General features: G+C 52.4%; 1 protein-coding gene across 1 annotated transcript; it reads right to left on the bottom strand.

Annotated features, from left to right (window-relative positions):
* Positions 1-4,142: 4,142 nt before the first annotated feature.
* NYAP1 (neuronal tyrosine phosphorylated phosphoinositide-3-kinase adaptor 1) lies at positions 4,143-10,994 on the bottom strand. The gene is made up of 6 exons (XM_087815091.1): positions 10,922-10,994; positions 9,180-9,535; positions 7,201-8,715; positions 6,101-6,319; positions 5,806-5,915; positions 4,143-5,255 (listed from the first exon to the last, which is right to left on the bottom strand). Exons 1-6 carry the CDS (start codon positions 10,987-10,989, stop codon positions 4,998-5,000), a joined length of 2,526 nt encoding a protein of 841 aa, XP_087671217.1. The 5' UTR covers positions 10,990-10,994; the 3' UTR covers positions 4,143-4,997.
* Positions 10,995-11,691: the final 697 nt, after the last annotated feature.

The raw sequence follows: 11,691 nt of genomic DNA, 5'->3' as shown, positions 1-11,691 counted from the left end.
GGGATTGGTGTCCTCTTAAGAGGAAGAAAGACTAGAGCTGTTTTCTTCCTGTCCCTGTCTCTGTCCCTCTCTATGTCCCTCTCTAGGTGACCATCCACAAGCCAGGAACTGAATCAGTCAACCTTGATTTTGGGCTTCCCAGTCTGCAGAGCTGTGAGAAATAAATGTTTGTTGTTTAAGCCACCCAGTTTATGGTATCTTGTTATGGCAGCCTGAACTAAGATGCTAGGACACTTTGAGACACAATGAAGGAAATGTATATATGGCCTAGGTGTTAGATAAGATGAAAATCTATTGGCATGGGGAGGTGGAGACCATTAACAGAGAAAGCAGCTTTCAAAACAAAATGTGCAGGATGATCTCATTTTGTTAAAAACATATATTCAGAGAAAAAGTCCTGTAATGTTATATAGTAAGCTGTTAAATGGTAACCTCTGGGTGGTAGAAATATGGTGTTTATTTTTGCTTTTAAGTATTTGATAAGTTTCTACAATGCAAATGTATATTGGTTTTTTTATATTTTAATTTTAATTTTTTAAAATATATCTTTATTGATTTCAGAAAATAAAGGGAGAGGGAGAGAGAGAGTTGAAACATCAATGATGAGAGAATCATCATTGGTCGACTGCCTCCCCGACTGGGGACCGAGCCTGGAACCTGGACATGTGCCCTGACCAGGAATCAAACCATGATCTCCTGGATCCTAGGTTGATGCTCAACTGCTGAGCCATGCCAGGCTGGGCTATATTGTTTTTTTAAAAAAATAAAAGGGCCCTGACAGGTTTGGCTCAGTGGTTAGAGGGTTGGCCTGCAGACTGAAGGGTCCCAGGTTCAATTCCAGCCAAGAGCACCTACCTCAGTTGTAGGCCCCATCCCTGGTCCGGGTTGGGGCACATGCAGGAGGCAACCAATAGACATGTCTCTCTCACAGCGATGTTTCTATCTCTCTCACTCTCTCTGAAAAGCAATGGAAAAAATAAATAAAAGGTTATTTTTAATTAGAGAGTGTGTGCTGGGAGGAGCTTCCCAGATAATTTGCTCCCACCCTTCATTTTTTTCAAAGGAGGAAAATTTTTGACTCATCACAGTGACTTTAAAAAAACACACAAAAATACTTTTTATTGTGGAAAATTTCAAACAGACCTGAGTGAGGACCAAACATTCATCAGCCTCAACAATGATCAACTCATTCATTTGTTCCCCTACACTTTCTCCCTTTTCATTTCATTTTGAAGTGAATTCCAGACCTCATATAATTTATTCCATTAATATTTCAGTATTATCTCTTCAGGAACTCTGAAAAATACATAACCACAATACATTATTACACCTATAAGTTTAACAATAATTCCTTAATTTCATCAAATATCCAGTCAGTCGGACATATTCACAATTGTCTCATAAATGCAATAAGTGAGCTTTTTAAAAAGTTCATTTGATTGAATTAGGACCCAAATAAGGTACATAGATTGCAATGGGCAATTATGTCTTTTTTAGTCTCTTTTAGTCTACAGGTTTCTTCTCCATCTTTTTATTTTCCTTAGCAATATATTGGTTGAAGAATTCAGGGAAACATATGAGATGTTTCCCACAGTATTGATTTTGCTGATTTCATCCCCTGGTGTTCAATGCGTTTCCCTCTCCTCTTTATTTCCTGTAACTGGTAGTGGCATGTACAGGCTTGATCATATTTCTAAGTTCAATATTTGGGGGACTAAAACCCTTCTTAGATGGTGGTGCATTCTTCTATAAGGAGGTACATCATGTCTGGTTGTCTCTTGTAATGTGATATGTGGTGCATGGGATGACCCTCTAACCAACTGAACCACACTGGTCAGGGCAGTTCTTACCCTTCTTGATGCTTGAATTATCCCATCCTTTGGTCATTGAGAACTCTTCAAATTTGCTCCCGAGTCTTTTTGACATGACCCTTTGATAGAAATCTCTCTTCAGAGCTGAAATATGATCTCAATGAACAAATTTGCCACGAAAAATAAGGCAGCATATTATTTCTGAGATACTTTTCTCTCCCATTTAATTTGAATGGGTTCCCTCCCAATGAAGGTTCTCCTACCCAGCTCCTATCACCTTCTTGACTTCAATGCTCCAGGACCCTCGCACCTTTGGCTCTGCTGCCCTAGACTTCCTTGCTTTGCTGGGGTTTCAAAAGGTGGAAAGTCAGAGTTGGAAGTGATTTAGTGGCCCCAGGAGGGCATCCAGATGTTTTGCCAAGTGTCAGGCTGACTTTCCAGGGGGTGCTCATCCCTCCATGTCTCATGTGAGATTTATAGTTCAAGCACAGCCTAAGGTGGTTTGTTTTGTTTTGTTTTTAACATATCTTTATTGATTTCAAAGAGAGGAAGGGAGAGGGAGAGAAAGATAGAAACATCAATGATGAGAGAGTCATCATTGATTGGCTGCCTCCCGCATGCCCCCGGACTGGGGATCAAGCCCGCAACACAGGCATGTGCCTTGACCAGGAATTCAACCTCGATCTCCTGGATCCTAGGCCAGCGCTCAACCGCTGAGCCACACCTGCCCAGGCAGCTTAAGTTTTTAAAACTTTTTTAACTCCTTGCAGGCCTCCAATATTGTACATCTAGCAGAAGGTCTGGGTTGCCCTGGCTCACAAAATCCTCAAGCACTTGCCTTTGAGCCCTCCAGACCCTGACTCTATCCACTCCAGTGTCTCACTCCAGCTCTGCTGAGAGTCCAGTCTTTCTCATCTTCATCTCTGTCTCTACCCTTTTCTTTTCAGCCTTTAAGTGCCCATCTGGAATTTGAGCCCACACATGCTGGCTCCACAGTACCTGACACTTAGTGCCTACCTCTGCTTCTTGTCACTGAGCACAACCCCTGTCCTCTGTCTTTATCCTCTTTGAACAGTTAACTATTTATTTCTCTTTTTTGAAAATAATACATAGTTTACTGATTTCAGAATGAAGGCATACACATAAAAATTCAACCAATCTAAATTTATTTTTTAAAGCAAATTAAGCTTTCTTCTCAGATCTCAAAAGAATCACCATCAACTATTTGATGTATTTCCTTCCAGACCTACATAAAAATTTACAAATAATTTTTCTAAAACTGTGTTTTTTTTTAAAGTTGCCTATTCTTGACATTTATTTATTTATTTATTTATTTATGTTATATGTCTTTATTGACTTCAGAGAGAGGAAGGGAGAGGAGAGAGATAGAAACATCAATGATGAAAGAGTCATTGATCGGCTGCCTCCTGCACACCCTCCACTGGGGATTGAGTCCACAACCCGGGCATATGCCCTGAGCAAGAATCGAAAAGCGATCTCCTGGATCCCACGTCGATGCTCAACTGCTGAGCCATGCCTGACTGGGCCGAGGCCCATCTTTCTAAACCAGCTTCATCATGGCTGTCTCTGTATTGCCCTCTGTGTTATTTATTAATCCTCATCTGAGGATATGCTTTTTAAAAAAATTGATTCTAGAGAGAAAGGGAGAGAGAAACGTTGATGTGGGAGAAAAAAATAGATCAGTTGTCTCCCATACTTATCCAAACCAGGGATGGAGCCCACAACCTAGGCATCTGCCCTGACCAGGAATCAAACCCACAGCCTTTTGGTGTACAAGACAACGCTTCAACCAACTGAACCACTTGGCCAGGGCTGCCTTCTGCATTATTTAAACACACTTCTTGCTCCAACCCCCATCTTCTACTGTTCTAAAGACAATCACACTGTGACTTTGGGACTTTCTCTCTCCCCGCCTGCTTATCCAAACTTTACCTGTCCTTATAGGCTCACTTTCCAGGAAGCTTTCTCAGATGATTCCAGCCCTCTCCCTCTCTTACTCCTGGAGCACTGTCTAGTGTCAGCTCAGGTAGTTCACCTCCTTGGGTAGATTACAGCTGTTTGAGAGCAGGTTTTAGTTTGAATATTCCTTCTGCATTGGTACATTGCCAAGCACATATCAGATGCTTCATAAATGCTTGTTGAGTCACTGCATGGTGTTATTTCTGAACACTTACCTCAAACCCCACCTGTCCCTGTTACCACAGCCACTCAACCCTCCCTGCATAACCTTCAACTCCCACAAACTGAGGGTCAGAGGGAAAAGGAAACAAATGTAAGAAAGGCAGAGCACATTGAAATTTAAGAAGCCAGTTTTATGATCGTTAGTCTTTTAATATATTATTCTGAAAGAAAGGAATTAAAAAAAAATTCCTGACATCTCTTCTGATTTTTTAAAATTTAAATAAATACCCTGCCCTCCCCCACCCGCTTAAATTTCCCTCCTTCCCCATCATCCCACCCACCCCTGGTGCCAGATCCTCATTCCAGAGCTAAATAAAATGCCAGTTTCAGAGCAGGCCACACTCACTACCAAATTCTGGCGACTTATAAATACTGCAAATGAGTCTGCTGCCCTGCAGACCAATCCCTAGCTTTGAGGCAGGCGTGGATAGTGGGGCCTTTAGGCATTGGGGAGAATGCAAATTTGCTTCCCTTTAATTGCTCACGACTCCCCACTCCCTCCCTGCTCAGGAGTAGGTGGGTGGGTGGGGGGCAGAATTGCCCTCTAGACTAAAATAAATAAATTAAATATGCCCTCCCCAATTCCCGACTCTATAAGAGCTCCTTCACCTCTCTTTAGTCCCTCTCCTTCAATAGACCCGTCCCCCTTCCTCCCTAACCCTTCCCTCCACCCCCATGCTGACCGCTGGCTTGACTTTTGCCCTCTCATGAGGGGCCTACCACTCTCAAAGCAGAGAGCAGGGAGGGCCTCACTCCCAACTTCAAGCAAACCCTCCTCCCAAATTTCTGGGGGGGGGGGGCTGCTGCTAGCGCCTCAAGCCCTGTGGGCCTGTCAGACTCCCCATCTGTGGGGGTTAGGATGGAGGGCAGGGGTTCTCCCTGGCTCTCTCTCACCTGGTCCTTCAAGTGTCCCTCTTTCAAGGCAAGTCTCTCTGGGAGCCCTGCCCTGCTCCCCAGTTCGGGTGCCCCGGCCTCCCGCCGTCCTCAGATGGCAGTGTCCCAGAGGACGGTGTGCTGCCGGCGGCAGGGCGGGGTGCCAGACTTGCGGGGCTCCGGCCCCCGCCTCCAGCTGGGGAGGATGGGCATGCTCTCCTGCTTGCAGAGACCCCGGTCTGGGCGGTGACGCGCCTTGATCTCCTTGCACACGCAGCGTTTGCGCTCGATTACCTCCAGCAGCTTGCCGTCGCGCTCTCGGGCGGGCGGGGGCGCCAGGGGCAGGGGGAGAGGCAGTGCGGGATGGGTCTGTGGCCCTTCCTCCCGCCGCCGGCCCCGACGGAGGGAGAAAGGAAGAATGGGGGTCAAGGACCTCAGAGCGACTGGGCGCTGTCCCCACTGCGGAGACCAGTGCCTTCTCCCAGAAACAAGTCCTCTCTTGACCCTGTCCTCTCCCCCTGGCTGGGGGCACCGATGGGAACAGAAATCCAGACTTTGCACCCTTTGCCCAGCTGTGCACCCTGGTGCCAGGCCGGGCCTGTCCCACCCTGTGGAAGAGGGCACCTTTTAAAAGCTGTCTTCCTAGTGGGATGCATTTTGCCAGTGGTCTCCCCAGAGGGGACGCCTTTCTCTAAATGCACAAAGGTGCACTGTCCGCCAGTGGCGGCCCTTGCCTGGCTTGCCCATCATAAGCAGCCCCTTTCCAGGATCCTCCCCCACCTCCTTCCCCACCCGGCCTCTACCTGGACCCTGTTAGTCTGTGCCAGGCCCCAGCCTGACCTCATGCCTTTCTTTCCACATTCTGGCCTTCTCTATCTGTTCCTTCACAAATAAAACCCAACCTCGTTTTCCTCCTCACCTGGCTGGGGACATCCCGGGGCTGACTGCAGGGCCGGGGGTTGTGGAGCGCGGCCTGCCGGACTCCGGAGGTGGAGGCAGAGCGTCCCAGGCGGTAGCCTCCCGTAAAGTCTGAGGAGGAAGTAAGGGAAGGTGCGTTCAGGTCTCCCACCCGGTTCCTGAGGACAGCCCCTTACAGGTTGCCCCCTGCCTCATTAGAGGAAAGGGGATGGAGATGTGGTATTAGGGTGTAGGTCCTGGGAGATTCCCCCCAGCCAACCCCATCTGTGTACAGGTGTTCGAGGGCCAGGTGTCACCTCCATTTCGGTGGCAGGCTGGAAAAGTCTGGCAGGGTGTGGGCAGCGCTGTGCGGCTCCCTCCTCGGTCCCCTCCATGGTGGATCCTGGACAGCAGGCCCTCTGCCCCCTGGCTCCTTACTGGGATCCCTGATGCCATAGGACCCCTGTCCTCACGCTCCACCTTGGCTGGACCCTCCGCACTGCCATTCCAGGCCCGGGCATTGTCTTCAACCTCTGCTGGGATGACAAGGAAAGCTCAGTGCCTGTATGTGGGAGGGGTCTTGCTATTCTCCCAGCTCCACACACCGCAGCATGGGTGGACCAGAAGTAACTGCCCTTTGCAGGTCAGGGCTGGGAAGAGAGGGGCCCTACTTCACACTCCCCCAGCACATTCACACACAGGAGGGACCCCAGTACTGCTACCTTCCATTGAAATCATTGGTACCATCTCTGGGCTCATAGATATTTATTCTTCCAAACCCTTTTCCCTAGCAGAGGGGTCTACCCTATCCCAGCGTTAGCTTCTGAGCCTCTCCAGCCCTATAGGGCTAGAATGACCACCCTCAGAAACAGACCAGGGACCCTATCCAGGAGGGGAAGAATCCTAAATCTTGAGCCAGGAAGTGTGTGTGTGGGGGGAGCTGGGGGGAATTGTTGGAGGAAGGGCTGACTGTGAACTAAGCTCATCTCTGAGTAGGCCTGGCAGAGCATTGTGTTGCCAGGCAACAGTAGGGGCCTCCCTCTCCTATCCCTCCAGCCTGGATGAGTTGCCATGGTAACAGCTGGGAGGCAGCTGTGTTTAGCTCCAAGTGTGCGCACACTCACACACATCCCTGCAGCCCAGCAAAGGGAGGGGCAGGGAGTACAGTAGGATAGGGCAGGAGGGGGTGGCTGCTGCTCTGGGGGCCAGATTCTACCTCCCCAGCCCAGATCTTCTGACCCTTCAGCACACACTTGGGGACACCATCCCTTTAGTCAACTGCATACCCCCGTCCCTCTGGTCTCCCAGAACTCTTCTCAGTTCAGGACAATGGGCCATGGCTTCCAAATAACTCCTCCAAGGCCTCCCCTAAATCACCATGAACGACCCCACCCCTCCCCATCTTTCTTTCACTCACTGTCCAGCTCTTTTGCCTTCCTCCCTCCATACAGGACCTTCCGCTGCAGAGCCCAGCCTGCCCCAAATGTCGCGGCGCCCATCTCTTCTTCCTCTTCTGGTGTCCCTGCACTGGCGATGACGTGGGCACAGGAGATACTGGCAAAGGCACCCCCATCGGTCCCTTGCTCTTGCAGCTGGATCTTGACCATGGGGGATGGGCCCCCCATTCCACAGCCCTTATTCAGCACCCCCCCAGCCTTGAGGCTTTCATAGGCAGGGGGTCTCTTAAGCCCAGCTGTTGAGGCTGGGTAGGTCCAGAGGGGGGTCAAGGAGCCTGCAGTTGGGTCCGGAAGGCTGTGTGGGGAGGCCAGGCAGCCTCGGTGGTGGAGAACCCCAGCTGCTGCACCCATAGCTCCGCTGTGGGGGCTGGACTTCCCAGGTATGGGGGGCCTCGAACTGGTGCACAGCATCCCATGGAGGACTGATATCTCCTTCTCTGTCTTTGGCTCCCCAGCACCCAAGGGAGGCCCAGCTGGCAGGACAGAGTGGGTGGTCACCTTGACTGCTGAGTACACCATGGTATAAGACACGGCCTTGTCCTTGGGGGGGCCAGGGAGCAAGGTGGCTGGGGCAGGAGGGGCTGCCGGCGCCCCTGCTGCCTTGGGGCAGATCATGCTGTGGGAGTTGGGAAGCTCCCGCTCTCCCCGGGGCTGGCCAGAGCCCTGGGGTGGCAGCGGTGTTGAGTGGCTCCGGGCCCGGCCTGAGGGTCCCAGCAGCAGCAAGTTGGCAGCAGGAGGCGGAGGTGGTAGGGGAGGCGTCTCCCGCTCTCGGGCAGGCACTTGGGGAGCTGGGGTGGAGCCCACTGGCTCCTTGGAGTGGCAGAGGACTGGCAGCCTCGAGACCCCATCGCCAGGGGTTCGGGAAGCAGACTTTGCTTGGGGGAAGGCCAGAAGTGGAGGACGATGCTGGAGGAGGTTAGGGAAGGGCGGGGGGATTTCACAAAGAGTAGTCTTGGTGGGTGTCCCATCCCTCCGGCTTGGGAGGGCTGAGGCTGGACGATGGTGGGTGTGGGGCTGGAGGGCATGAGGCTGGTGTGTCGAGGAGGTGGTGGTCAGTGGAGGGGCCCCGTTGGCCCGGCCTTCCCCTGCCTCCTCAAGCAGCGGATATTTCATCTCCTCATATATGGCCTCACTCTCTTCCGAGTCTGAGTCAGCGCCAGCTGGAGGGGTCGGACCCCCACCCCCAAGAGGGGGCCCAGTCAGGCCCCCTCCACTTCTCCCTCCTCCTCTGAAGATATCCCCCACCATCTCAATGTACACTGGCTCTTCTTCTTGGGAACCCACCTCTGGGTCCCCAGCGATGCAGGACCCTCTACTGAGGCGCTGAAGGGGCAGGTTTCCCCCTCGAGGAGAGGGGGCTGGGGGGCAGGACTCATCGAAAGAGACCGAGAGCTGGGTGTTGGGGCTTCGCCTGGGCTTCTGTGGAGGAACCTTCCGGCTAGACTCTCGGCTCTCTTGGGTTGGCTTCTGTGAGCCTGAGAAAAATGGAAAAGAGAAAAATAAAGTGGTCTCTTGGGTGGGGAAGGGAATGGGAAGATCCTTTCTGACCTCTTGACCCATCTGCAAGGACATAGCTGCCTCTTCATTTTGTCCACAGCCCTCAACTTACAGGTCCAGTGGGTTCCTATCCTACCAGTCAGCCCTCAGTCCTAATAAACTCCTCAGAATCTGCAGTTCCCACCCTAAATTCTCTCCCACCCTCATATACCTCCAAGGACATGACACCCCTTTCCCAAGATTGAACTTTTCAGGAAACTTTCCCTGTCCTGGAATAATTCTTATCAAGCCCTTCTAAAAAGGAACCCCCCTCCTTTCCCTCTGAGAATGAAATCTTCCACTTCCTTGGTTCTTCCCTGAATGAACCTTCCCAGGCCTCCCCTGGCCTGGAATGGATCCTTCCAGCTCCTGCTCCCCCTGGGGAGAGTTGGGGGTATCTCACCTGCCTTCTTGCTAGGGGGTGTCTCTGCCCCGGACCCTGCCATGCTGAGCTTGGTGCTGGGGTGTCTCCGGGGCTTGGCCGGGGGTCTTCGTGTGCTGCTGTCCTCGGTGAGACCCCCACTGCCTCCCCCAGGACCACCCCCCATACTGTCCATGCTGCCCACCGAGTGGCAGGAGAGGGAGCGTGGGGCCATGGCGCTGCGGCAGGGGTGGGGGGTGTGCTCCTGGGAGGCAGGCATAGTCATGAAGCCCATCCTGAGGGAGCGACGGAGAGAGGCGATGTCCCGCACACGGACCCCGGGCCCTGGGCCAGCCCCAGGCCCTACTGAGCCTGCAGGAGCCACCTCCTTACTGGAGCTGGGGAGAGAAGGCCAAGATGGAGCAGAGGTCGGGGTTTGCAACCCTGTTGCTTCCCAGGGAGAAAGAAAGGGGACTAGAGTCGGGATGAGGAAGGGAAGCCTGAAGGTCCAAGGCACTGAAGTAGAAGCTTTAGGCATATTCCCTGGGCTTTAAAAATGGGATGAGTGAAGGGGTTAGTATGTGTGCAGGGAAGCATCCTAGTGCTGGCCGATCCCAGCCTGGGCACACCCAGCACACAGCACACATGTGGATGGCTTCATACACAGGCAGAGAAATCCAAACCCAGGCAGCACAGCCTCACCTGGTTCACACAACTGCCACCACAGTTCTGCTCCTTTTCACTGACCCACACCTGGCCTCTGGCCTTCCCCATGTCCAGCCTCAGTGGCCTACACTGCACACCACACACTACACCTCCTCTCCCAGACTTGGGGCTGTACCGCCACATCACTACAGCAGCCTCCCCAGGCTGAACCTTTTCTTTTTTTTTTTCTTTCTTTCTCTCTCTCTCCTCAGTGCTGTCCTCTGTCACCCTCCCAGGCACACCCCCATTCCCTTTCACTGTCCCCTGAGCTTCTGGGTGAGTGAAGGGTGGGGGCAGCTGGCAGGGAAGAGGGGAGAACTGTGGGGTGGGCTTTCATTAAGGCCCTGTACACTAACCCTTCATTAGGGAGAGATCACTGTAGTGATAGTTCTGATTAATCTAATTAACAACAAGAATTAGACTCCAGTTGTAAGGAGGGAGAAGGGAGCAGGGAGATGGCTCTGACTCAGGCTCCAAGAGGCTGTGTAGTCAATAGGAGTGAAGATGAGAAGGAAGCAAGACAGAAGAGGCCAGGCCGCAGGTCCCTAGGAGGGCAAGGAGAGAGGGCAAGCCCTGGCTCTTGTGCAGGGCCTACACGTCCCTCACCACACACACACAACCCTATCGCTTGGCTACTCACTTCCCCCAGCAGAGGCTGAGAGAGGGCCAAATGGATCTTCTCTGGTGCCCCTCAAATGACCCCGTCACTGGACTATGAGGGCAGCTTGGTCTGCCCCTTCCAAGGTCAGATGACAGGGGAGCCAGGAGTCAGCCCCAAATTGAGAGAGAAGACCACAGGCCAGAGGTGAGTTAGGAAGGAGTGACGGGCCTCTGGGAATGGGGAAGAGTCCACAGGGTGCTCCTAAGCTGGAAGTCCCCCTAAAAGGGCAGGGCAGGGCAGGGGCTGGAGCCAGGAGCAGGGTAGGGACAGGGTGTGTGCCATTCCAGCAATTCTGTACAGACTCTGAGATCAGACTGATGACCAGGCTGCTGGACCCAGGAAGGGAAGAAGGGATGTGGCCCAGCCAGGGGAAGGCAGAAGTAGGCAAGTGAGGGGACATTCCAGGACGCAGCCTTACCTCCTCTTGGCCTCCTCCTCCTTGTGCTGCCTCCATTCCAGCTTGGTTTTTCGGTAGAGGAGGTTCATGTCGTGAAGCAGGAGGTGGGGGCTGGGGGGCCCTGCTTAGCGCCACCAGGCCCGGAGGGCGGCCCTCCCTGGGTCCCGGATCCACTTGGTGGGGGGATGGGAAGGAAAAAAAGAAAGATGTGGGGTGGGTGGGGGCCAGGAATAAAAGAGAGAGACAGAGAGAGAGAAAGAAAGGAACAGACATGACTCGGGTCCTCAGAGAGAAAACGGAGGCACACAATAAACCCAACACCACCTCTAAGGACCCACAGACAGACAGACATAGGTGGACATTTGTACAGTCACACACCCTGTCAAAGGTGTTCAGAGCCACAAATACACACTCTGGAGAGATCAGATTGACAGAGATTCTCATCCTGTAAATACATCCTGATCCACCAAACAGGCCCCACAAACACACATTCAGACACACAAACCACGGGGCCATAGACCCATAACTACAAACAGAGGGCCAGACGCATAGATCAGTGTAGGTAAACACAACCTAGGAACAGTCAGACACACACAGACATAAACACTCGACACACCCACAGCACACACAGATCTCCAGACAGACACACACAAACAGGCTGCAAAGAACTGGACATACCTACACACAAGGAGTTATGCTGGGGCCTACTTGCGTACATTGCACCCCACTGGGGAAGGGGGAGACAGTCAGATTCCCCACCCCATCTTGGGCCCTGAGGCTGGGGGGTGTCA

The sequence above is a fragment of the Miniopterus natalensis genome, chromosome 3, assembly GCF_054644295.1.
Source record: "Miniopterus natalensis isolate mMinNat1 chromosome 3, mMinNat1.hap1, whole genome shotgun sequence".
Lineage (NCBI taxonomy): Eukaryota > Metazoa > Chordata > Mammalia > Chiroptera > Miniopteridae > Miniopterus > Miniopterus natalensis.
The sequence above is the reverse complement of the archived record's forward strand: the minus strand, read 5'-3'. Positions and strand labels throughout refer to the sequence as shown.